The sequence below is a fragment of the Phoca vitulina genome, unplaced genomic scaffold, assembly GCF_004348235.1.
Source record: "Phoca vitulina isolate PV1807 unplaced genomic scaffold, GSC_HSeal_1.0 scaffold2, whole genome shotgun sequence".
Classification (NCBI taxonomy): Eukaryota; Metazoa; Chordata; class Mammalia; order Carnivora; family Phocidae; genus Phoca; species Phoca vitulina.
The window spans coordinates 1678570-1706552 of NW_022589705.1; the positions used below are offsets into that span (position 1 = coordinate 1678570).

General features: G+C 38.4%; 1 protein-coding gene across 1 annotated transcript in view; it reads left to right on the forward strand.

Annotated features, from left to right (window-relative positions):
- The window catches only part of NOTCH2 (notch receptor 2), a 169775-nt gene that overhangs the window by 20755 nt on the left and 121037 nt on the right, over positions 1–27983 (forward strand). The window contains exon 2 of the mRNA XM_032420428.1: positions 18417–18498. Within this exon, the coding sequence (XP_032276319.1) occupies positions 18417–18498 (82 nt within the window). The remainder of the gene's footprint in view (positions 1–18416; positions 18499–27983) is intronic.

Below are 27983 nucleotides of genomic sequence, written 5' to 3' on the forward strand. Positions count from 1 at the left end.
CTTAACTAGTGCTCATTGATTTCGGCAAGTGGCCAAATGCAAGATGAGTATTGGCAGAACAGTATCGTACAACTTCAGTGCCAAGGTTGCTATGTGCAGACTGGCTGTGAGACCTACTTTACCTTTTGAGAACAAATGTAGATTTTTCAGAAATCACCCCAAGCCTGTGGTCCAGAAGTCTTGGTATGGGGTAGTGTAAGCCCAGGGAATGTACTTAGGTAAGAGAACACTTAAGGAATAGGTTTTGTATTCTTTCTAAGAGTTAGGTCTTGTGCTGAATGTTAAAGTAGTTGTTTCAAAGGTTTTTGTTTTGTTTTGTTTTGTTTGTCTAGTTTAGGCTCCTTTTGGTGAGCTGAGGAGAAGCAAAAGAGGAGAAGCCATTCTTGGGGATTTCCTTGGAGGTTGTAGCTGGCTCTAAAGAGTCCTGGTTGAACTAGATGAGTAACTAGTTCCTATGACTAATGAACTTTGCAGGAGTCCCTTTGGTTGCACATGTAGCTCTCTGAGATTGCTTTAAGGTTCTAAGTCATCCCAGTTTGGAATAGTGGTTTTCAAACTTGAGTGGGCATTTGGAAGGTTTATTAGAACACAGATTCCTGGGCTCAGGGCCCACCCCTCGAGTTTCTGATTCTGTAGGCCTTCAGTGGGACCTGATAATATGCATTTCTGACAAGTTCCCAGATGCTGCCGCTGCTGGTCTGGGAATAATACTTTGAGAACCACTGGCTTAGAGCAACATCAGGTGTTTGAGTTTGGGGCAAAGAGAGCTATGCAGGCTTGGCTGGGATCTTTTCACAGCTCTTCCAGTGCACAGAGGTGAGCTTCCAGATGTCTGAATTAATTCATCCAACAAGTATGTGACTGTCCGCTAGGTGCCAGCCACTGTTATAGTTGTTCGGGGATATTGTGAAGAAAGTACACAAAAATCCCTTTGTTTGTGGAATTTCAATGAGCATAGGCTGGGGTTAACTTGATATCAGTCCTGCTGCTTATTGATGCTTGCAGGTGAGCCTGTTCTTTTTCTTAGCTCCCTTCTACTTATTTTACTTTCTTTTGGAATCTTTGAATTTAGTAATAATGACATCGTTATTACTGATCATCACCAGAACTTTTTATTGAGTGCTTGTTCTATGTTAGAAACAGTGTAGTTCAGTGCTTTACATTTATTATCCCATTTAATTTTTAGAACAACCCTGGGTGTTTCCATCTCAATTTAAAAGATGAATTTTGAAAGGGTTGGTAACTCACCCAAGATTATACAGCTAGGTGGAGCTAGGTCTATCTGATTGCAAGGCCATACTCTTTACTACCATGCTGTAGTCCAGGGTTTTTAAACTGCAGATTGTGATCACTAGTGGGGCATGAAACCAATTTGGTAGGTCTCAGACAGCACTTTGGGGGCAGAATTGGAACTGAATAGAAAATATCACATAGGATAAGCATTGCTTCTTGAAATTTTCATTTTTTCTGTGTATGTGTAAATATTGAGTTCTGACTTAAAATATATTTCTTACTGTAGATCACAGGAAAAAATGTTTGCAAACTACTGCCTCATTGGCTATCGGACCATAGGTCATCATTTTTAAAAAAGATTAGAACATTTAAGCCTTAGAAAAATAAGTAATTTTTCAAGGGCACAGAATAATCAGTGGCATTACCAAGACAAGATGTTTGAGTTTTGCCCCTGGTTCACTGCTTCCTTTCTCACATCGTGTTGCTTCCTTAAAAGTGCACTATATTGCCTGGGAGTTGAGTCTTATCTGTTCACGTGATGGAAATATGCCATGGAACCTTTAGAGATGTTGACAAAACCTGAAAAGGGAAGTTGAATGTCCATCTCTTCTGGGTAGGTGAAAATTCTGCCATGAAACCCCCAAAGCCTGCAGATGAAGATGTAACATTTCTCCTGTTAGTTCTGGTATACTTGGTAGAATGAGGGTAATGATATTAGCTAACAGTACCAGGCTCTAAGCATGTTTCATATGTTAACTCGTGTAATTACTAATTATTTTGGCAGGGTGGCCCTGGCTAGGACGTGAACTCAGCGGTTTAGAGTGAGAGGGGGCATCCTACCAGCATGAGTTAACACTTCTCTATGCTGTCCCCAGTTCCTCATTTTGTTCTTGTTGAGTTCAGGGCTATTTTCCTCATAGCCTGGCTTAGCTACTTACCTAGGCATGGTTTCAGCTTCATTTCTTTTTCTTCCTTTCTTTCTTTCTTCCTTCCTTCCTTTCTTTCTTTCTTTCTCTTTCTCTCTTTCTCTCTCTCTCTCTCTCTTTCTTTCTTTCTTTTTTTTCCCCTAGACTATATACCTTCATTCTGTGGGTAATTTAGTTTCCTAATACTTTTCCCCTTAAATCAGTACATTGCTGATTTGCATCAGGGGCGGGGCTGTGGATTGTCAACATGATCAGGTGGTGATATATGTCGGTCCTTCTAGAGAATGCTGCCCCAACACTTTATACCAAAGGGACTTACAGTCTGTCTAGGAGTAATGGGACACTTGGAAATAACTTGAGAATGCTTACAAACCCTTCCAGCAAGTGCCCTTTAGTGTCATACCAGTGGTCCATGGAAGCTGAGGAAATGCAAAGTCAAGGCCTCCTCAGGAGGGAGGTAGGGATGGAGATTGGTGGGGAGGAGAGACTAATACGTTCTTGTTAAAAGAATGACATGTAGGGACACCTGGGTGGCCCAGTCGGTTAAGCGTCTGCCTTCGGCTCAGGTCATAATCCCAGGGTCCTGGGATCGAGTCCCACATTGGGCTCCTTGCTCAGCGAGGAGCCTGCTTCTCCCTCTGCCTGCCACTCCCCCTGCTCGTGCTCTCTCTCTCTGACAAATAAATAAATAAAATCTTAAAAAAAAAAAAAAAAGAATGACATGTAGAAGTAGGTAGGGATGGGATGAAAACCTTAACTCATGAATCAGAAAATTCAAGTGAGAAGGAGCCTAAAAGGCCTGGAAGAATGAGGTGCTTGGCCTTTAGTCAGATGGCTAGATGATAGGGAACAGGCAGGGTACCTAGGTTATCATTCTGTGGCCTCTTTCATTCTAAGACATGTTCACCAGGGTTGTCTTCCAAAGCACCTGCTCACAGGAAACAGTGACTGTCATTTACCCCACACCAGGGTAGAGGCACCAGGAACATGTACCAGGCTTATCTTTGCATTTCAGTTTCTTTGCATTTTCCCTCAAATGCTGTGTACCCTCAAGGCTATGTGTGTCCTAGTTTGTGAAATGCAGGGGTAAAACCCTTGTTTGATGTCATTAAGACTTCCCTCCCCACCATTATAGTGATCAACCTCACACTCCATATTAGGGATTGGTAAATGTTTGCTGATTTTTAAAAAAATTCCTTCAGTCTTAACTAGAGAGCAAATTAGAAATGACAGAGCAGTAGAATGGACAGTATACCACACTTTGCTATGAAGCTGCTGGTGAATATATTGGTACCATGCAATGGTTGTTGATTTGTTGTAGGCCTTCTACATTATCAGTCAAAGTTGAGCAGGACTTGTAATCAGAAGTAAAGAAAATAAATTAGTTCATTTCATTTCAGAGTTTGGAAGCCCAGGACTGTGGGGATTAGCTAAGACAAAGATAAACTGAGTAAATGCAGTGAAGATTATTTTGGTAATGAGAAGAAATTCCATTTTTGTAACGAAGTAAAAAGGAATAACACTGGTTAAAAATAAAACTCATTTTGGCGACACAGCAGAACCAGACAAACTCAGGGACATGTGTTCTATATATATAGATATTTCCAAATATTTTTTTAGTTGTGAGGATGCAAATCATTACAGTATTAGAGCAGCTTGGCTCATTACTGTTACTGGAAAAACGAGTTGAACCAACAAGCACATGTCCTACTGAGGGTGAGTCAACAGTGTCATTTTAACATAAGGAGGGACAGTACATTAAGTGAGTTATTCCAAGTCCTGTGGTTTTCCTCCAGCTGAGCAAAGACAGCTCTTGTTTCAGAAGTAGGGCTTACGTGCAAAAAAAGAAGTTGCCCATTTCCTTTCTTTCTCAATTATAGCTGGTTTTCTTTTTGCCCGACACTTTTCAAAAATCCATTTTCTCCTTAGATTTGTATCATTAGATTTTCTGAATTTTGATGGAGTATTTATTTATGGAAAGTATATTATTTATTATAGACCAATTGTGTTGTAAAGTTTTATTTCAAATTCATCTACCAATTCATGGACCAGGGTTGGTATAATGGTGTCAGATATCCTTTAGAAAATGTCGTAAGAGAAACAGAAAAGTAATCTACTTTAACATGTCATTATTTTTCTAAGTTTTTTAGTGGTATGGACATGAAATAAGGTGGTATTTTATGGAACATTATACCAAACTGTAATGATGAAATTTATCCTTTTGACTTTGGAAGACAAGAGTCTGGTGTTCTGAGACTTGTGGAAAAATAGTGCTGTGAGCTGTTTGAGGTTTCCTCAAATGGGATCCAATATGATTAAGGGTTTGTGTCTGGATAATTTATTCCTTGGTTTGGGAAGGTGAGTTTTTGTCTTTTTTTCCCCTCTCAGTTGATTTCCTTTAACTGGGAGAGAAGCAGACCAGATGAAGAAAATATTCTGTCTCTTATGGCATTCTTGGTTTACCACATTAGTTACTACATGCCTTCTCTGCCTAGCAGGCTGCACTTTTTCTGTTTAGAGGTTCGGTTTTCACTAACTTAACTGCAGATGTGTTCTTTGGAGGAATTTATTTCCGATCAGTTGAATTATGGGTAGCTTGATCAAATTATGATGGATTGCCTACTTTTAATAGGGTCACTGTTCTTAAGAGTAAAATCTTGTCAACATAAGATGTGATCATTCTTATGATCTGGTGCATAATTTCCTTTTGCTTCTTGCTGCTACTCTGTATTGAGAAGAAATGGTATCTAATTATAATTTTACAAAGGAAGAACTCTGTACAATTCCACCCCTTCTTTTACCTCATAGGGTAGTTTGTTTTTGTGTTTTTCCTGAGAAATAATACATAGCAGTATATTGAATCCTAGAGTTGGCAAGTTTTCAAAAGTGGGGTACTTTTGTTGTGGAGGTAGGAGAGATACTAATGAATGTCCTTGCTAGGGCATGTGCATGAAGAGTGGTTCTGACATACAGCATTGGTGACCCCTCTTATCCTAGGAACTTAGTCTTGTTTTGGTTTTTGACAAGCCTGTGGCCATTAGCTGGTCTTTGGCATAAATGTTTTTTATGTACATAGTTGGTACGTGGGTGCTTATCTGCATGAGAATATTCTGTTATGGAGGTTTGCAGGTTTGGGTGGACATCAGGTTTTTCTGACTGCATTTCAACAGATGTAATGAGTGGAAGGATGCTGGACTGGTAGATAAAGACTTGTGTTCTGGTGCAGCTTTGGCCATCTTTACTTGAATGACTTTGGGCAAGTTCCTTATTTCTTTGAGTTGCAGTTTCCTCTTCTGTAAATGGTGCTAATACCAATTTGCATGCCTTACAGGGTTGTTGTGGGGATCAAATGAAATCATTTGTATGAAAATGTTTTGTAAACTATGAAGGTATTTTTATTGTAGCATTGCCTTTGGTCAGACTTCTCAGGGGTGAGAAAGCGAGAGTTGGGAGCTGACGTTCTGATTTGTTTGGCCAGTGTTCACATTGGTCTTAGAATACTTGTAGGTTTGGGTGGGGGAACATAGATGGAAATCAGCTAAAAATCCCTGCCCACTAGAAGCTGAGACATTAATCCTAAGTACATGTTGCCAAGTCAATACCAACTCCATCTTTAGGTAGAGCAGGTGCTTGTTACTCTCATTTTACTGGAAGGACACTGACCAGCCAGCTAACGTAGGATGTGACTGGCTACTTTCTGAATTCGCATCATTAGAATTACTCCTTGAGGGTAAGATACTGTATTGTAGGAAGGTTGCTGATTTGGGTTATTTTCAGTGGAGTTGGAAGAGCACATACAGAAGCCCACTGTGTGCAAATTTGTAAACTTTTTCTACTTAACTCAAAAACCAGGTCACATGTGGAGGAGGACACTTGATTCACTTGACATTTTTAATATAAAACTTAAAGTATTTGAGACTTTCTATGGTAACTTCTCTTTAGGCTTATAGCCAAAGTGATTACAATGCCTTGGTTTTCATATTTTCGATGAGGTAATGTGTGCTTTGGTGGGGAGGAGGAGAAATGTTATTTAATCACCAGCACTACACTAATAACACATTAGCTAAATCCTTTGTCCCTTTGCTTGAACTCAGGGTTACTTGCTTTAATACTGGTTTTCCAAAGGACTTAATCCTGTTAATGTGATGAGGTGATGGTGGGAAGGACATTCCCACTGGGCCTGGAGTGGTGTAACTGGTAAAACTCCCTTTCTAAATCCCTCTTGTTCTACATGAATATCACTCCCATGTCTCCAAAGTGGAATGAATTTTTACTGAGGAGAGTATTTTAAGAGTGATAAACAAAAGAGATGAAAATATCTCCTCTGCCAGGTCTTTGTGACCTTAGAAAGCTAGAATAAACTATCATTTTGCAGATTTTATTTTTGTCTTCTTTTGTGGGAAATTAGGGACTTGTTTATGTTCTCTTGGAGGGAGATAGAAAACTGGCCTGCTCCTTCAACAGTTTGGCTTTGAAAACATTTTCCAAACATTTACCATATGCCTAGCATTACATAGCTGGGTTGAATCTAGGTAGAACAGACATGGTCTAGGTATTGCTGAGTCCAAAGTCTGTCTTTTGCTGGAACCCCCTTGGGCTGCCAGGCAGGAGGAGTGGCAGCAAGGTAGATGAAATGGGTGGTAGATTAGGGCATCTGCTTTTTTTTTTTTTTTTTAATTCCCTCTAGGAATTTATGAGTCCGTTATGGGAGTTGGGGAAGACTGGGCTCCAGAAAGCCAATACCCTTTATGGGATTTACCCCCCAAATTTTAATTTAATATATTGAGGTTTAGATTATTTTTATAGCTCTTTCTCAGAACTCTGGACTGAAGCTGAAATAAGAGAAGTCTTTTGGCCTCTCTAGAACTAAGAAAACCTTCATCAAAGGCAACATAAATTTTGGGTTTGCCAAATCAGGTGTTGCTGCAAATGGAGAAACCTAGATTTCCTTCCTGTTTTAAAAAGCGCAAACATGGAAATCTCAAGTTCTGATATGATCATTCATTAATGCAGAGAAAATTTTCTATCTTTGCTGCCTTTCTTTGCTCATCCAGTTGGCTGTGCCCATTTGCAAACTAGGTTGTGGCTGTCAGTGTGCGGGGCTGTTTTTGTTAAAATGACTATTACAACTCCATGGAAATCTAAGTAGTCTTAGAGGTGAATTCTTACCTACATTCACAGTAAAGAAAGAATATGAGTAGTTGAATGGTTTGTGAGTCAGAGGAGAGGAATTTTAAAGAGGACTTGATTAAACATTGAAATTATCAGCTTTTCATCAAATATCTTTAAGTGTACATTATTATTATGTTTTTCTGTTGACCCTGGGACCCAAATTCTGTTGGTGTGAGTTGGCGTTGATCTGTGTTTGAAGAAACAAGTGAGAAGAAGGGAGCAATTGAAAACAAAACTAAATAAAAATTAAAGTTTGGAGCTATACTATATGTTTTCTTCCCTCAGTGGTTAATAAAGATTTGATATTTTCCTAGTGTCTACCCTCATCTATTCCAGGGTTGTTGTCGCAGACATGTTTTCTGGAAATGGGAATAATATGCATTTACCATCTCCAGATTTAGACATTTTCCTCACAATGCTGGTTTCTGTGCTTATCCGGAATATTCGAGCCTGGGTATGAGCCCAGGGTTTAGGACATTTTGAGCTCTTTAGTTTAAACAGTTCTCAGTGGAACATAATAAAAAATTAATTAATTAATTAAAAAAACAACAACAGTTCTCAGTGATGTGAGTTTTGTATTGAATATTGTCCACAGGTGAATAGGGTTTGGTTTTAGCTGAAGGTATAGAACCTCTGTCACCCAGATAATAATATAGAAATAACCCAAGTGTTAGGACCTTAGTTTCTGCAAGCCCTGGCTTCAGAACAGTTGGCTATAATGGAGTGGTGCTTTATGCTGGACTCAGATTTTTTGTCATACAGTGACACTTCATGGTGTTCTGGTGACTTGATTCTTGGGAGTAGCCTTCATTGCTACAACCAGAGTTTTTTAAAAAAGGCTGTGGGGGGGCGCCTGGGTGGCTCAGTTGGTTAAGCGACTGCCTTCGGCTCAGGTCATGATCCTGGAGTCCCGGGATCGAGTCCCGCATCGGGCTTCCTGCTCAGCAGGGAGTCTGCTTCTCCCTCTGACCCTCCTCCCTCTCATATGCTCTCTCTCTCTCATTCTCGCTCTCTCAAATAAATAAATAAAATCTTAAAAAAAAAAAAAAAAAAAGGCTGTGGGGAAAGATACTCATGAGGAAATCTGGGGCTGTTCTCTGGATTTTTCCCCCTTGGTTTTGGGAAGTCTCCTGGATTTTATTTTTTTATTTATTATTTTTTTAAAATTTGATTTTATTTAAATTCAATTAATTAACATAAAGTGTATCATTAGTTTCAGAGGTAGAGTTCAATGATTCATCAGTTGCACATAACACCCAGTGCTCATTACATTATGTGCCCTCCTTAATTCCTTGATTTTATATAATGTAACAATCTTAGGTTTTTCCATTTTTATTTTTTAACATAATTTTGTCCCTTGTTCTTTCTTTTTGGGGTCTACCTCCAGATAAATAATAGAAATTGTCTACTCCATTTAAAAAGTTTTCTGAACAATTTAAGCTAAAAGAACACTTTGTTTCTTTTGGGTGGGTAGCAAGAAGATTATATATATTTATAAAATTCTTTTCCAGCAAGGGTACTTAAAAGCATGTATTTAAAATTAAGAGCTTTTAAAAAAATGAAGCTGTACTTAACAAAATTGCCTTTAAAAAGCTTTAAAAAGGGAGCATTTACTAAAAGCACAGGAAATTGGTGACAGGCAGAATTTGTTTCTGATAACAGAACAGATATAGATCGTGGAGGAGATAATAGAAGGTTGCAGACAATAGGATATCACCTCAGATTGGCCTTTTTTGGCCATTATATAAAGAGAATAATTTAACTTCTTCATAGAGAATAATTTAACTTCTAGATCCAATATGGCTTCTTCCCTCTTGGGTTTTATTATACCAAGATCTTGAACCTTTTGGATGTGAAAATCCTGTAATTATTTTGGTCAGTGTCATTTTACTAAATGTTAGATACTCAGTAGTGAAGAAATACATTGGGGCTACTTTGGATCAGATTGGCGCTTATTTTTCTATGGATGTGTATCAGTGAATCTACTCATGGGGAAAATGGTACTATATAATGAAAACATACGATCTTAGCTTACCATTCACTTGAAATTTTTATTACTATGTTTTCTGCATTTGCTGTTTAGATGTAAATTATTTTGGCTTCTGTTCAACCCATTTAAATCAATTCTTAGCCATAATACACATGGCTTAAGATTCATGGGGAAGAGTGGGGGCGTGTGTATCTTATGCAAATTTTAAGGCAGGAATTTCCAAATAATGTTTCAGTTTTGTGAAGATTAGAAAAGTATAGTTCCACTTTCTCAACTTCTCATCCCTGTTAAAGGCCAGGAAATTTGCATCATTTTTTTTCCTTCTTATTTTACTTTTCTACTGCTTATACAAAATGAAATCAGAATTATTGGACACAGTCACATTTGGGTATCACTATGCTTATGGAAATTGAAGCCTTAGAAAATTCTAAACACACGAAGTGGTCGTTGACTTTGTCAATAGGTTTTGTGTTAAAGATAGTTCATTGAATACCTTATGAGTACTGACTATACCTGCTATGGTCCAGGCACTGTGCTGGGTCATGGGTATACAAAGATGGGCCATTCATGGTCACGGTCTTTAGAGAATTTGCACGGAGGTAGGGGAGAGGGACAGGTGAGCCAGCACTTTTATTAAATCTGCATAGGATGTAATGGGAGTTCAGAGGAGGAACATCTAAATCAGACTGGAGGGTGTCTGAGGGTTTCTTAAGGAAGGTAATGTTTTATCTATGATTTGAAATGTAGGTAGGAGTAAGCGAGATGGATAAGGGAAAAGGGAGGGGAAGTATTTTCCAAGTGAAAGAATGTACATATGTGTAGAGGTGATTATTAACAAATTTGCCACATCTGATTTATAAATATGTTTTTATAATTTTTCATTTTATTTAACTCAAAATTTTTCTGCAGTCTTTAAGAAGACAGAAAAATGAAGGAAATAACACAGTGTATATAGTATACGCCAGTAGAGTACAGCAAATATTGATGAATTTTGCTCTTTGCAATAAATAAGTCCAGTAGTATAAAATAAGAGAAAATTGGAATTTTGTATTTTTGTATTTTTATTTTTTTTAAAGATTTTATTTATTTATTTGACAGAGAGAGAGAGAGAGTGAGAGCAGGAACACAAGCAGGGGGAGTGGGAGAGGGAGAAGCAGGCTTCCCACTGAGCAGGGAGCCTGATGTGGGACTCGATCCCAGGACCCTGGGACCATGACCTGAGCTGAAGGCAGACGCTTAACGACTGAGCCACCCAGGCGCCCCGAAAATTGGAATTTTTTAAATCAAAGATTATTCTAGAGTCATCAACTCACTAGGACAAATGTCTTTATAAAATAAAAGTTCTAGTAATATCAAAAACACCCTTATTTTATTTATAACTTCATTTTTTGTTGGTTATATTTTCTTTAGTCAAGGTATACCTGTTTTTAGAAAGTAATATTTTGCTAGGAACTCTATAGCCTAAACCTTAATCTCTGTGGGTCTGATATCAGCATCTCTTAAGTAGGAAACACATTTTCTTTTAGATGATATCTGTAAAGGACAGAGAAATCCTTGTAACACTGTCAGGAAAATAAAATTGGTATCTCCCTTGTTGCATTTATTTGCCTTTTAATCAAGATGAATTTCAGGGAGGAAGACAGATGTTTCTCTACTTTGTTTTTATTTAAATGTACCACTTGGGATTTGAAGCTTCTGCACTTCTGTTTGTTTGGATTTTTTTTTTTTTTCATGGCTTGATCCCAAAAAATGGAATAAAAAATTTAGTGGAAGTTTGTTGTTTGAAATCACAGGGTGCTATGAGAATTATTGCAAATCCCTGATGTCTCTCTGCCCTCAATTCTCTTACTTTTGGTAATATTGCAAGCAGTCCTTTTGGAAAACTTTGCTTTGTTCATTTTACTGAGCCTCTTCCAGACACCATGTGCCTGAAGCAACAGCAGCGGGCTGTAGCCAAGGTCCTAGGGCGTAAACTCAGACTTCTCCCTCAAATGCTGCTACTAGAAATTTGCATAAACGTTGAAGAGAAAATTAAAAGGGCCCCGTATGCCCTCTCTTCACATATTTTAGGAACCCCGCCCATTTAGGATATTAAAACGTCTTTTGAGTGAGCAGTGGATACGAACACAGATATCACACTGCAGACCGACAGAGCAGGATATGGAAAAAAAAAATCATGTGAGATAGACAACAGACAGAGGCTTATTTGAAGAGGCTACAAAGCAACAAGTAATGCCAATTTACACCGATTACATGTTAATGCAACAAGTGAAACACATTGAAGGCTGCTCAGATTACAGCCGGCTGGGGTGCAGACTTAATTACTCATGTTAGAGATTTCTAAAACAAAGGGAGGCTTTTAAACCAATGATATGTAGCTGGCATGATACTGAAAAGCCCTGGAAAACCTAGGCAAATGCCTCGATGAAATTTTAAGGAAGATTCCATCCTATTAGGATACCTTGGGCCAGACCCTAAATGGGCTAATTCCTGAGGCACTAGAACTAGTTAAAATCAATGATAGCTTATTCTGTTGTTTGCAGTATTTGTAGACAAATGAGGCCAATAAACTTGAGTAAATACCAGGACCTTGTCTGTACTGAGTTACGCAGTGCTAAACACTAGAGTTTGGGTTGTATTTCTTAGAGGTTTTTTCTGGAGTGGTCCTGAAATTGACATTTAGAGGGTCTGCTAAAGGTTTTTAATAAAAGCAATTTTTATTTTGTTTGTATTTATCTTAGAGTCATTCAGGTAAATCATATTCTCTTTGCCCCTGCCCCTAACTTCCCTCTATTACACTGTATGGACTGTAAGGATAGGAATTGTTTTACTTCTGTTTGATTTCCATTCGATGCCTAGTAGAGGACCATGCTCACAGTAAGTTTTTCAACAAATAATGGAACCATATTAAAATTGAAAGACATTTTTGCTCATAAATAGTGTTTATTTTACCTTTACTGTGTCACTTATTCCTGCAGTACTATACCTTTTTTTTTCTAAGCAGTTATCTCTGATTTTTTTCTTTTTTGTAGTAGTAGTAGTTCAGTATTTTTTTTATTAGATTGTTAGTGATGGCAACTGGGAAGAATTTATTCCACTTATTGATATTACATCTTAAATTGTGTAGGGCTCTTCTATTTTTCCAGATTTCTCAGTTTGTTTAAACTGGGGTTTGATTGATTTTAACAAGTTTCCCTAGAGGCACCATTTATCATGCATTCACTTACCAAGAATTTAAGTACCTACTATGTGAGCTAGGCTTTTTTGAGCTCTTCCTATGTATCAGGCATTCGAGGTTGTTTAAATATATTAATTCAGTTAGTTCTTACCAGGGCTCTGAGAGATGATTTTACAGGTGAAGAAACTAAAGCAGAAAAAGGATACAGATATAGATAGTAAATGGCGGAGCTAGAATCCAAACTCAGATCCTGATTTTAGCACCTGTGCATGAAACTAAATTGCCTCAAATATACAAAAAAGAAGAAATGTTTTCTATCCTCTAGGAACTTAAACATGGAAAAATAGAGAAGACAGCATAGAATTAAGTGCTAAACTGTGAGTGAGTTACTAATGTCTTAGGAGTCAGAGGCTCTGAGGGTGAGGCGGGCAGGCTGGGCCTCAGCAGAATGAGTAGAGTGTTGATGGTGGAGGGAAAGTGACAGCCGAGGAAGCTGAGATGTGGGTAGACGTCCATTCCAGTAAGAGACTGCATTTATTATGGTGGGAGGATCCCGGGAGGGTAAGGTGGGCTGTAATCTTGAAGGTGAGCCTGAGGGTTTAGACTGAAAGAAATAAGAAATGGCTTGTCCCTGGAAGAAGTGCCCTCTGTGCCATTGTGTGAAGGTACTGCATAGACCTCTCAGCTGGTTCTTCTGAAGCCAAATTGAGAGTAAGTTCTGAGAATTAAGAACTGAAAGCCAATGCAGATTAGAGTGCTGCACCAACACTTTGTGAGTGGGCCTTCTGGGAGGTTGGATGAGATTAGAGTGGAGCTGAGAAAATAGATGTCTTCAACTTAGTCTAAAAAGGGATGACTTGAATAAGCTTATATAAAAAAGAAAAAAAGCCCCTGCACTCACTGGAACATTTTACAATTGTGACTGTTTCCTTCCTTTCTCTCTTTCTTTCTTCCTTCCTTTCTCTCTCTCTCTCTCTCTCTCTTTCTTTCTTTCCTCTTTTTCAAAGATTTATTTATTTTAGGGAGAGAGAGAGAGAGCAGCAGGGAGGAGCAGAGGGAGAGGGAGAGAGAATCTCGAGCAGACTCTGTGCTGAGTGTGGAGCCCGACATGGGGCTCGATCTCAAGACCCTGAGATCAGACCTGAGCTGAAACCAAGAGTCAGACGCTGAACTGACTGCACCACCCAGGCGCCCCTACAATTGTGGCTGTTTTCAAACACAAATCTGATTGTCATTTTCCTTCCTTAAAGCTGAGCACTTAGGCCAGAAGCCAGGGTCTAACCCCTGCCTTCCTCCTATTACTCCCCCTCCTTGCTTAATAGACTCCAACCACGTGAACTTGGAATACTAGTCTCATTCCCATCTCAAGGCCTCTACACTTGCTCTTTCTTCAGTTTGGGATTGCTCTTTCCCACATCTTCATGATTCTTGTTCATTTAAATCTTAGCTCAAAGATACCTTCTGAGAGAGGCCTTTCCTAGCCACCCTGTCTAAAGGAGGTCCCTATACCTCCAGCCTTTGTGATTACTCTGTCTCCCATATCTGGGTTCTGTTTCCAACAGAATCTATCACTTACTGTTGTCTAAAATGACATTATTTATTCATGTATTATCTATCTTTCCCTAATAGAAAGAAGGTTCATGGGGACAGGGACTTTATTCTGTTAAGTATGGAATCCCTGACATTAGGGCCTGCACCTCATGGAATAGATGCTTTATAAGTATGTTCTGAATATTAGAAGCCTAGCCCCCAAAACATTGCACAGAAAATGTGTGAAAATTAGAAAGTGGTCTCTAAATTTTGTGTCACATTGCCAAGTTGATGGAGTGATGAAATTGAAATCTCCTGCTTCTCTTTGTTTTTGCCCTTTTTTTGGAGGAGGAGGGAGGCATGCACAGAGATACACACACACATACACACACACAGTGTATGAGATTGATTCCAGTCAATAGTATTTATTGAGTGATCACTGTGGCTTAAGATAAAAATTTGGGAAAAAGTCACTCTTTTTGTGAGTGACTTATTTTTCTGAGTCTACTAAAACATCAGTTAAGCATCTGTTCTCTAAATGAGATTTGATTGAGTATTTCATTTTTTACTCCACAAATATAAAGGTGCTTTCAATTTCACTGTTAAATTTAAGTGTTTTACATTGGAAAAAGAGCACATTGAATTTTGAAATGAGATCTTTTCTGGTTTCACTGTTTTTTTTTTTTTTTGTTATCAAAGTTTTAATTTCTCTTTGAATGGCAAATAATTACAGTATTCATTTAGAAATACCCCTGAGCAAAGTCACGAGTCTCAAATTTTACTTTATTTTTCTTTTGTCTATTCAGGCAGTATATTACTGTCTAGATTACTCAAGACCTCCAGTGTATTCTATAGTCCTAGGGGATTCCTTAATGTGGCCACTCATGCCTTAGTTGTTCTCAAAGTATGGTTCCTCAGACTTGTAGCATCAGCATCACCTGGGAACTTGTTAGGAATGCAAATGCCCAGGCCCCCTCTAGACCTCCTCAATTAGAAACTGTGGGGGTGGTGTCTCGCAAGCCCTCCAGTTGATTCTGGTGCACACTTTGAACACCATGGCTTAGTAAATGTTAAAGGGTCAAGGTAGCGTGATCCTACAGATTAGCCAAATGGCATTAATTATTAGCCCTGTAAGTCCACCTCCTTTTTGGTCCCTGAATTTGATTGGTTCACTAAGGCTAGGCTGTAAAGTTATTTGCTTGATGGATTGCCACATATTGACTTTGGGTTGTTTATATTTCTCTGAACCTGTCACTGTAATGATTTGCCAGGACACTTAATAGGAACAGACGGTAATTTTTTTGCAGCCATGGCTTTCTGAGTCATGGGTGGCTAGACCCTTAATGTCCTTCTGCATAGATTTCTCCAGGGACCAGGCATGCTGTTCACATACTTTTTTAAATTTTATTTTATTATGTTAATCACCATACATTACATCATTAGTTTTTGATGTAGTGTTCCATGATTCATTGCGTATAACACCCAGTGCTCCATTCTGTATGTGCCCTCTTTAATACCCAATCGCCGGGCTAACCCATCCCCCCACTCCCCTCCCCTCTAGAACCCTCAGTTTGTTTTTCAGAGTCCATAGTCTCTCATGGTTCATCTCCCCCTCCGATTGCCCCCCCCTTCATTTTTCCCTTCCTACTATCTTCCTTTTTTTTTTTTTTTTAAACATATAATGTGTTATTTGTTTCAGAGGTACAGGTCTGTGATTCATCAGTCTTACACAATTCACAGCGCTCACCATGGCACATACCCTTCCCAATGTCTATCACCCAGCCATCCCATCCCTCTCACCTTAATGAGGGAGGTGTCATTGTTGGATCACAGGAGACCTTCAAGAGCATTTAGTTCCCCCCAGTTTAGTTTACCGGTAGGGAAATTGAGCCCCCATGAGGTTGTGCTTTACTTGCAATAGTACAGCTAGTTAGTGGTAGAGGCAGGATTTCAGGTTTTTGGACTCCACTGAGCCAGGATTCCTGCAGGGGGAGGACAGAGCTGCAGCTTAGCTTCCTCTGTGCCTGCAGGACATTCCTTTCCTACCGACAGGTTTTCTTCTTTATTTAAAGAAAAAAAGCAAATAGAAAAAAGTCAGGAAGTTCTCATTGAAACTAATAAAAGTGTCTAAAGAGAATGAAAAAAGCAGTTTGAGAACTTTGGTATGGAGGAAATAACCTGACATTAACTGTTTTAATTATAGTTGTTGCATTGGCCTTATCAGTGTGGGAAGAGGGAGCATTTGAGCCCTACAGGGAAGTGGGATATGGACAACAAGATGACCCTCTTCCTGAATCTGCCTGTTCAGGCTGCAGCTTAGTGACTGTGTGATCCCAGCAGCTGTCAGAGATGGGGCTGGACTCAGGAAGAGACCTGGACCTCAGACCCAACCCTGCCACAGATAGTGGTGTGATGTTCCATGAGGAGGTCACCTAACTTCCTTGGCCTTCACTTTCTAGTAAATGGGTATAACAAGACCTATCCTGCCCATCTGAAAAGAAAAATGTCAGATAGTGGGAAGCAGTGTATCACTGTAGTTAGGAGTATAGACTCTCTTGCAGGTTCCAGACTCCCTAAGGTTCAAATTTGGCTCTTTAACTCACTGGTGTGGCAGTAGCCGGTCACTTAGCCTTTTTGTGGAACACATATAATGAAATTAACTGCTTCACAGCATTGTAGGGAACATTGAATTAGTTAGTCTATGTAAAGTGCATAAAATAGTATCTGGGATTTAGTAAGTACAATGTGTTAGCTGCTGTGGTTATTACTATTTAAAAAATATTATTTTAAGAGATGAGATTTCTATAAACATGTTCTCAAATGATTCCATCACTTGGTAATGGTACTGGGCAAATAGAGGGTTCTTATGCAGTAATGTTTTTTTTTTTTAAGGAAAGCATTTTATTTTTTTTTTTAAGATTTTATTTATTTATTTGAGACAGAGAGAGCATGCACACGCATGAGAGAGAGCACAAGGAGCGGTGGCAGATGGAGAAGCAAGCTTGCTGTTGAGCAGGGAGCCCGATGCAGGACTCGATCCTAGGACCCTGGGATCGTGACCTGAGCAGAAGGCAGATGCTTAACCGACTGAGCCACTCAGGCGCCCATCTTATGCAGTAATTGTTAATGGAGGAGTTATTCTAACATCCAGCTTGTGCCAGGGCCCCCTGTGAAAAGAAGCTGATTTTGATGCCCTAAAATGTCAGGCCTAGAGCCTGTGATATTGAGCAGTTTATTCATAAAGTAGTATGGCTAGAGAAAACTCAAAGGTGGAAACTTCTCAATTTTGCTTTCATGTATTTGTATACAAACTATCCTAACAGATGGACATCTTAATCTTACAGAAAAAGTTCATTAACTGCAATTTTGGTTTTTGTTGTTTGACTAGGTTTCTTTCTGTCTTGCCTTTCCAATTGTTATTAGGATTCTTGATAAGGATTTTGGTGATGAAAATTCTAACTCTAAAAGCTAAATAATCAAGTTATCCAGCAAGTGAGTGGTAGACTTTAGGAGCCTTTCTCCTCTTGTGGTTGGAATCAATGAAAATTTCTACTATTGCTGTGTATTTCTGAGTAGTCTGTTTTGGGAGGGATTATGGTGCTGAGGTGCCTTTTCATTGCATTTTAAAAGGACTGGAGTTTAAGAATTTGAGAGTTATTGTTTTATTTGCATATATAAATTAACTTTTTATTTTCTTTACTTTCACCCCCCCCCCAATCTGTATTCATGGTCTACTCTCCCATCTTTGTGTGAGTCCCTTAAGGCTAGAGATTGTCGTATTCATTTCTTATGTATTCCATTTCCCCTTTTCCTCTGGATCCTAATAGTGTGCCTAGTATATACTAGGCTCTCAATTACAGTTAGTTCAATGAATATTGTTGATGTTTCTGATTAGTTATTAAAGTGGCCTGTTCTGAAACCTCACTTGAAGGCTTAAGTAATTCATTAGTATCATGGTGATCTAGTATTTACCCAGGTCTTCCTAAATTTTCATTGATGAATCCTTACATTACTTATCTGAAGTATTCAAATTTCAAGATGCTCATGGCATGTCATGGATGTTAAGAGCTTTAGTTTTCTCTGTGAGATAGGGATGCAACAGCTGGGAAGATAGAGGCACAGAGAATTAAGAGCATCATTCAAGACTGTAAAGTAGTTATTGTAGGAAGAGACTCCTAGGATGAGCTTCCATGCTTCTATGACCCCAGAAGCCAAAGGACAAATACAAAACAAAACAAACAAAAAAACCTGATGAAAGCTCTAAAGGGAAACCCAGATCAGGTTGGATATGGGAACGGATATTGACCTAGATTGGGTAATATTTCTTTGCTGTCTGAGGGTTCTGATTAGTGACTTATTTCTAATGTACGTTTGTTTTTACTTTTAGCATTGCAGTGTCGGGATGGCTATGAGCCCTGTGTAAATGAAGGAGTATGTGTTACCTACCACAATGGCACAGGATACTGCAAGTAAGTTATTCTGTTTTTTTTTTTTTTTTTTCCTTTTTATATATTTTACTTTTCCCCAGTAGAACCCTGGACAAGATTTGGTTCTACTAATTCTATTTTCAATACTTCTGTGAAATGTTACTGGTTCTCTAACTTTTCTGATGTAGTCTTTGTGGGGGATGAAGATGGAAGGATGTAGATGTCAGATAAATGGTTAACAAGAACTTCTTATTATCTTATCACTATCTTTTTCATTATGAAAAAGACTTTTCAGTGAGTGTGGCTAGTTAATGTATATTGAGTGCATTCTTAGAATCACTCCTCAACGTGTTAGTTATGATCTTGTTTTTAAGTCAAACCACAATAGATATTAACTTTAATTCTGCCTAGTGTAAGTGAATATTACAACATGAATCTATTTTTCTGGTGTAAAATAGTCCAGTTCCTAAAGTGAGACTGTGGGAAAGATGCATATGCACTTGTAGGGATGGGATGGGGAACAGGCACTGTGGAGAATGTCATTATATGGGCTTACAAGAGTAAGGGTATGGAACAGGACTAGGGAGCATAGGCCAAGAGCAGTTTTTCTTTTTCTCCAACACCTAGTTTAGCTATACTTTTTGTTTCTTTGAGGAGGCCTGTGAGATTATCCCATAAGTAGCTCCTCTTTGTGTCCTATGGACCATATTTTTTTCCTTCTGGCTCTGGCTCAATTGAAATTTTTTTTTAAAGATTTTATTTATTTATTTGTCAGAGAGAGCGAGAGAGCACAAGTAGGGTGAGCGGTAGGTAGAGGGAGAAACAGGCTCCCCGCTGAGTAAGGAGCCTGATGCGGGACTCGATCCCAGGACTCTGGGATCATGACCTGAGCCGAAGGCAGATGCTTAACTGACTGAGCCACCCAGGTGTCCCTCAATTGAAAATTTTTGACGGGAACATGTATTCATTATATTTAGATCATGGAAAATAAGACTGATAATATAACTTTTCTTTAACACTTTCATGGGGTACACTTGTCCTCTGCCTTAGTAGCAGTACTTGCTTGATAAGCATTTTAAACGAGTTTTATTTCTTTTCTGGATATTTAATTGGATAACATAATATAATATATATATATATATATATATATATATATATATAGTAATGACATTGGTTCCAGTCAAATCCATTCTGACACCAGGCTTTTTTCTTTTTTAAGATTTATTTATTTATTTATTTATCAGAGAGAGAGGGGGAGAGAGAGAGCGTGAGCAAGCACAAGCAGAGGGAGAAGCAGAATCCCTGCTGAGCAGGACCCTGAGATCATGACCTGAGCTGAAGGCAGACACTTAACCAACTGAGCCACCCAGGCGTCCCAGGATCTAAGTTTTTTAATGTCATAAGTGAGGATTTTTGCAAGTCAGGGAAGATGCTCTTGAGCAGAGTGACAATATTTTAAGCTATGATGACAGTAAAGTTGTTTTTTAATTAAAGATTTTATTTATTTATCTGAGAGAGAGAGAATGAGAGAGAAAGCACAATCAGGGGGAGAGGGGCAGAGGGAAAGGGAGAAGCAGACGCAGGGTCGCGTGGATGCGGGGGATGTGGGGGACCCGATGGACACGGGGGACGCAATGTGGGACTCAGGACCCTGGGATCCCAGGACCCTGAGATCATGACCTGAGCTGAAGACAGCCCCTTAACCGACTGAGCCACCCAGGTGCCCCAGATGACAGTAAAGTTTAACTGTAGGTTGCTTGAATTGGAATAAAGATAATACTGGAAATGAAATGTTTTTGTAACTGGTAATGAGCTGCTCACATAGTTTTTCTAGCTGGAAAACAAAAAACAAAAACATGTGATGTAGTCTTCACTCAGAATGGTAACACAGCTGGAGATAATAAAGGGGAGGAACTTAATACCTTAGAACTGGCTACCAGAATCTTCAGTCCCTTTTTGGCACCTGGTGTCATAGTTACTTGCTTTATTCTATTATTCAGCTCTCTTGTGGTAGTTAACACATTAAATTATGATCATTTGTAGATGTGTTTGTTTCTTCTACTGGATTTCGAGGTCCTTGTTAATGCCTGATACGTAGCTAGAGCTTAACAATGTGTTTCTTGAACCAGAAGGTGCCCAATAGGTTTCATCATTCACATGTTTTTTTTAATCTGTGTCTTAAATAAGAAGGTACTGTCCTCGCCTCTGAGAATTTTTTTATTTGCTTCACACAGCATCTAGTATGGTAGTACTATACTGAGAGGCACTTTAGTTCTACTTGGACACAATTCAACGTGGTGACTTATGTAGGGGGAATTTCAAATAGGTTCTAAGTGTTGGCCTACATATTTGTGGTTTGCTGTGGGAAGAGAGACTAGTCTCTGAGCACTTACCAGGAGAGGACACTAAGGGTCACTTTTGGGAGAAAAGAGATTTGTGGGCTATTAGTCTCCAACTCTCCAACCAAGGTGAGAGAGACACAGTTGCCCCTGGTTTCTAGAAGAAGCACTGCTAGGGGACAGGGAACTCACTTTGTGGTTAACAAAAATGGAGCTGCCCAAAATCTGTCCGTGGATGCTTGTTAATTGTTGATGGGATAGGTTGCTTATGGATATGGTTCTGGGCGAGTCCCTCAGATGTCCTCCAACCCTGTGTGAGGGAAACAAGCCCCCTGAGAAAGGAGAGTAAGGAAAAAAATGGGCGAGACTGTCTTTTTGGGAGACCAATATGAACAACAAAACTTGTAAAAAGAGGGTATTTCTCTATGTTGGTAAAAGCAATATTAGCATCTTCAGGAGTGGCTGTGTCAGTGACTTAAGTGGACACAGGAAAAGCAAGAACAATATCAGGGAGGCGAACTCAGTCATCCCTACAATGCCACAGGATGTTAAGAAGCAAAATTTTAAGCAAAAATAACATCTACTTAGCAGACCTTTCAGTGTATTTTCACCAACTTTCCTTTTTTCCTTGGGGAAAGAAGGTAATCCAGCTTGTTCAGTAAATATTATTTTCCCAAAATGGTAAATGGATATTAGAGCACTTAGAAGTTCTATAAAAATTACATCAGACATGCAGGGCATATGATTATCTTTTTGTTCATGAGATTGCTTAGTGGATTAAGAAAAGAAAGTTGAAGCCAAATTCTTTTTACAGGGGGTGGGAGGGTGGGAATTAATGGCAAATGTTTTAGAGTAGAAGATATCTGACTATCTGTTTAAAGAGCATAATGCTACTGATTCAGCTAAAATATAATCGTTGTTTATAGAAATTATAGAGAAATCCTTGATAAGATCACGTTGACAGATGAGGATAAGTACTTTTAAAGGTTAGTTTTGTACACAGCTCAACTATTTTTTCTCACTGTTAGGAGCCCAAGTATTCTATCAGTCTATGATTAGATTGGGATGCCAGACAAGGAGAACCTGTGTAATCTTGCATAAAACTCAATTATTGCTCCTAAATAGTTGTTGTCAGATCTTAATAAAGCCCTCTCACTACAGAGAGATAAGACATTTTATTCTCTCCCTTGTCCTACTGGGAGGTGTAAATATATAATTAAGTTTGGCTGTCATTAATCACTTTCAAGTTGTTTGTCTCAGGCTTTCAAAGATAAACCATTCCAAATCCCAATTTGATTGAAAATCATGGGTAACTCAAGTTCACTAGAATGTTGGGGGAGGGTAAGGTTTTGGTTTGTAAAATGCACAAAATGTGCATTTTTAAGGACATATTTGTCATAGTTATTTAAAGTCCTTATTTGTCAGTTCTTAACATCTGGATTGTCTTTGGGTATGTTTGTATCAACAACTCCTTCTGTTGACTCTGGGTACAATTTCCCTTTACTTCTCATTTGTGGTAGTTTTTGTTATTTACTGGACATTGTGAGCGATGCCTTTTAGTGTTTACCTTCCTTTAAAGAATGGTGAGTTTTGTTCCAACAGGCAGTTACATCACTGGAAGATCGCCTTGATCCTATGAAGGCTTGGTTTTAGGACTTGCTTTGGCGGGTCTGTTTTGCCTTTAGTCTGACAGTGTAAGTCTTAGTCCTGGGATGTGGTTCGTAGTCCCAAGGTATGACCCCTCAAGGGGATTAATGGGAAGTGTGAGGTGCTTGTCAAGCCTGGTGTTTCCCAAACCCCTCTAATTTTGTAGGACTTGAATTCAAACTTGGGACTCCCCAGAACTGCTCTCAGTCTTTCAGCCTTCCAGCTCTTCCTTTCTTTGGGTTCCTAAATACCTTGTTCATGCACAGCCAGTAATCATTTAAGGATTTGAGTGGAGTCATATACATATTTTAGGGCTACCTGCTCTGTGGTTCTGTCTTTTCCAGGATTTCTCCTCCTCTAAATTCTAGGTGCTTTGACAGTTCCAGATACCTTTGACTCCTCAGCTCAGTAAGATTTCCATTTTCTGCTTGCATTCTGTTCCTCATGTGCTGCATGGACTGAGGAATACCTTTAGGGAAAAAGCTGTATAAATGTAGGTTTCATATGGTTTGGTTTTCTTTTTTTGAGGCTCATATCCCAGTTTCTGCCTGCTTTTGATTACTTTTACCTTTAATATATTGTCCACAGCATCTAATTATTGTAAGCAAGAGAGTTGATCTGATATAATTACTCTGCCATTATTTTTAATGATAAAAATGGTCATTAGAAAGGACTCTTTGAAAAAATTCTACATGCCACTTCGGAGGTAACTAGCACAGTGTTTATTAAACACTGGAAAGTCACCATGAGTTACTTAGGTACCTGTGGATGGGCGACTGCATTTGAGAATCTCTACTTTTTGCCAAAGTACCTAAGTAGAAACTACATTTTAAAGTAATCATTATCAAAGTAAATTATTTTTACTTTACATTATCGAAGTAAACAAAGTAAATCATTATAAATATAAAATGTTATAAAGTATAACTTTGTTTCACAATTTACCTAAAATTTGTCTGCTAGCTGTAAGAAACATTAAACATTAACAACTAACAATTTTCCTTGCCAGGATTAGGAGTAATGTTGGTGGTCCAGGCCTCCTAAAGCCATTCAAGGAAACTAGAGCCATTGCCTTCTTTGTCCTCTTGATATGTTTCTCTTGAGTCAGGAGAGAATAGAGACACTTGGAATCTTCCAGAGCCTGGCTTAGAGTAGAGGATGCACTATCAATATTTGTGTTGTAGTGGTGCTGTCCTAGAAAGGCATTTTCAAAAGTCAAGGCTGACCAGCATTTTCCCCTTTCACTCACCTTGTTAGTGCATTCAGTGCTGTTCAGGGCAATATCAGATCAAAGAGATGCACTGGGAAAAATGTCAACTGTTAAATCACTTTCTCTTTCTTCTCTGCTGAAACTGGTTCTGCCAAGAAGATTCCTTCAAGTAGAGTGCCCTATTTAGCAGAACATCATTTATACAGGTCTTCTGGCAGAGGCTAGCAGAAGCGTGGCCACTTTTCCGTAGTTCTTTTATCTTTACCATAAAATGAAGAATACTGTCTTTTGCTCACTGAATACCTTTCGCAGAATAATCTTTCTTTTTTTTTAATAATAATGTGATACTTAAGCTATTAGTTCAGGAATTACTTATTGTATGCTCTTTATGTATACTACGTATAATAGATAACTGAAGTCTGTGGTAATAGTTGCAAGTAATTGATAGCGTTATCACATTACTTCACACTCTTTGGAAAGTCATAAAATAATTATCGATTCATTAACCTGGACTTTTTAAAGAGGTTCAGAATAAGTCTTATTAGACTAATGCAAAGTGAATTGTGAAATGACTGTAATGTCAGAGCAGAAACTGTTAGTGACTGGTAGGGCTGGGACCAGGGTGAGGTGAGTGAGGCCTTCATCTCAGGTGTAAAATTTTAGAAGGTGTCAGAAAACCCAGTTACCAAGATAAATATTTTAAGAGTCTCATGTTCTACTGACTGAGCTAGCTGGGCAGTTATAGTTTAATGCAGTAGTTCAGAATATCAAAATTAATGCAAAAAAACTGTGATAAAAATATCCAAATTTTAAAAAAAGAGATCAGTATTACTGACTTTTCCTTTTGCCTTAGGCTTCAGTATGATTCCTTGTGGTACTCTTGTGTGGATTAAGGTATCTGAAAGAGCCCTGCCTGGTGACATAGAGGGGACATAGGTTTTTATGCCAGATGGACTAGAGTTTGAACCCTAATTCTTGTTAGCAATCAGACCTTTGGCAAGTTAAAGAATATTATGCTAGCCAATGTTTATTGAGCACTTATTATATGCCAGGCTCTGTGCTTAATTAACCTTTTTATATGTGTTATTGTAGTTCTCATATAAGTTACATGTCTTAATATCTCTGTTTTACTGATGAGTATATATGGAAACTCAAAGAAGTTAAATGATTTCCCCAAGATCACATAACTTCTATTTTTTAAAATTTTTTAAAGTTTTTTTTTTTTTTAAGTTAACATACAGTGTTATATTAGCTTCAGGTGTACAATATAGTGATTCAACACTTCCATATGTCACCCTGTACTCATCATGACAGGTACACTTCTTAATCCCCATCATCTATAGAACGCATCTCCCTCTCCCCTCTGGTAACCATCAGTTTGTTCTCTACAGTTAAGAGTCTCTTTCTTAAAAAAAAGTCTGTTTCTTGATTTCTCTCTCTCTCTCTCTTTTCCTTTGCTCATTTGTTGTTTCTTAAATTCCACATTATGAGTGAAATCATATGTTATTTGTCTTTCTCTGACAGACTTATTTCACTTAGCATTATACTCTCTAGCTTCATTCAAGTCATTGCAAGTGGCAAAATTTCCTTCTTTCTTATGACTGAATAATATTCCATTGTATAAAATACATCTTTATCCATTCATCAATTGATGGGACACTTGGGCTGCTTCCATATCTTGGCTATTGTAATTAATGCTGTTATAAACATAGAGGTGCATATATCCCTTTGAATTAGTGTTTTTGTAGTCTTTGGGTAAATACCCAGGAGTGCGATTGCTGAATCATAAAGTAGTTCTATTTTTAACTTTTTGAGGAACCTCCATATTGTTTTCCAAAGTGACTTGACCCGTTTGCATTCCCACCAATAGTGCAAGAGGATTCCCTTTTCTCCACATTCTTGCCAACACCTGTTGTTTCTTGTGTTGATTTTAGTCATTCTGACAGGTGTGAGGTGATATCTCATTGTAGTTTTGATTTGCATTTTCCTGATGGTAAATGATGATGAGCATCTTTTCATGTGTCTGTTGGCCATCTGTATGTCTTCTTTGGAGAAATGCCTGTTCATGTCTTCTGCCCATTTTTAAATGGATTATTTGATTTTTGAGTGTTGAGTTTTATAAGTTCTTTATATATTTTGGCTACTAAGCCTTTTGGAATATGTGATTTGCAAACATCTTCTCCCATTTTGTAGGTTGCCTTTTAGCTTTGTTGATTTTATCCTTCCCTGTGCAGAAGGTTTTTATTTTGATATAGTCCCCGTAGTTTATTTTTGCTTTTGTTCCCTTGTCTCGGGAGACGTATCTAGAAAAAAGTTGCATTTGTCCAATGTTCAGTGTCAAAGAGGTTACTACCTGTGTTCTCTTCTAGGATTTTTATGGTTTCTAGTCTCACATTTAAATTTTTAGTTCATTTTAAATTTACTTTTGTGTATGGTATAAGAAAGTGGCCCAGTTTCTTTCTTTTGCATGTTGCTGTCCAGTTTTCCCAGCACCATTTGTTGAAGAGACTGTCTTTACCCCATTGGATGTTCTTTCCTGCTTTGTCAAAGATTAATTGACCATATAGTTGTGGGTTCATTTCTGGGCTTTCTGTTCTGTTCCATTGATCTATGTTTCTATTTTCGTGCCAGTACCATACTGTTTTGATTACTACAGCTTTGTAATATAACTTGAAGTCCGAAATTGTGATGCCTCCAGTTTTGCTCTTCTTTTTCTATTTTATTTTATTTATTTGAGAGAGAGAGAGAGAGAGAGCATGAGCAGGGGGAGGGGCAAAGGGAGAGGGAGAAGCCGATTCCCTGCTGAGCAGGGAGCCTGAATGGGCTCGATCCCAGGACCCCGAGATCATGACCTGAGCCGAAGGCAGATGCTTAACCCACTGAGCCACCCAAGCACCCCTGTGCTTTTCTTTTTCAAGATTGCTTTGGCTATACAGGGTCTTTGTAGTTCTGTAAAAATTTTAGAATTGTTTGTTCTAGTTCTGTAAAAAACGCTGTTGGTATTTTGATAGGGATTGCATTAAATGTATAGCTTGCTTTGGGTAGTATAAACTTTTTAACAATATTTGTTTTTCCAATCCATAAGCATGGAATGGCTTTCCATTTCTTTGTGTCGTCTTCAATTTCTTTCATCAGTGTTTTATAGTTTTTAGAGTACAAGTCTATACTATAGCATTTCTGAGAAGTAGCCTTTGACTTGAAAGCTCAGTGCAATAAGAAGGCAGTGAAGGTGGGGAGAGAGGATCCTATCTATTAAAATGCTCTTTGGTGGAGAAAACTAAATTGAAAAACTTGAAACTTCTCTCTTCTTTTTCCTAATGGAAAATGAACAAGTCCAGACAGATTTTATGCAGCTGTGAAATTGAGACAGGTCAAATTCAACAGCTTCTGATAAATTTTGCTGCCAGCTCAGAAGTCACAAGTTGTTAAACATAGTGCCTTACATTTGCATAGTGAGTTATAGATATACAGATGTATGTCCTGTGAGGCTTTCCTTATTTAGGGCATGAGATCTGGACACTGTAACAGTACCATTCCTAAGTGATTCTTCTTATTAACACTATGTGTTTGAAAAATCCTTTAACAAATACATTAGGTGTCCCTGAGAAAATTTTTATAAAGTAAGTCTTGATTATCAGTTTCTTATAATATAGAACAATGGGATTCCCGTACTCGTTTCAACTAATCTTTTTCTTCAGGTTGGAATCTTTATAAACTTCATGTTAGGTAAAGAAGTAGGAGAAGGTGATTCTTAGACTCTGCCTGTATCCTTTTGCCTGTCTTGGGTAATTGCCAATAAGTTAAATCAACTAATTTTGGCCTGCAAACCTGGCATGAATAGATGTGAGTTTAGCTAGGCTTCTTTCAACACAGTCCCCAAGTTAACCATAATCCTCTCTAAAGTTTCTTTCTTATTGTTCCATTGTGGCATGTCAGCACCATTAATTTCATGTAGGAATTCTTTTCTCCCCTTTTTTCTTGTGACTAAGCAGGATGAGAAATATTTTTCTTCTAGGATCTTGAGTAGCTTAATTAAATACTTCATTTTAAATTTTGGCTGTCTATCTTTCATCGAGGCTAGCAAGATTGAATACAGAGGGGTGGGGATATCAGAATGTGATAAAAATGTAATTATCTAAAAATTTCCAAATACTTTTTTTTCATTAAGCTAGCATAAATATGTGGGCATGAAGGAGGTTTTCTTTAAGTGCTCTTCTAAATCTCCCGTAGCTGGGAATTTTGTAGCTAGGAATAAAGTTTGGTGTCTCCTCTATCCCTACAGTCTTTTCTGTGTGTGTGTGTGTGTGTGTGTGTGTGTGTGTGTGTGTGTGTGT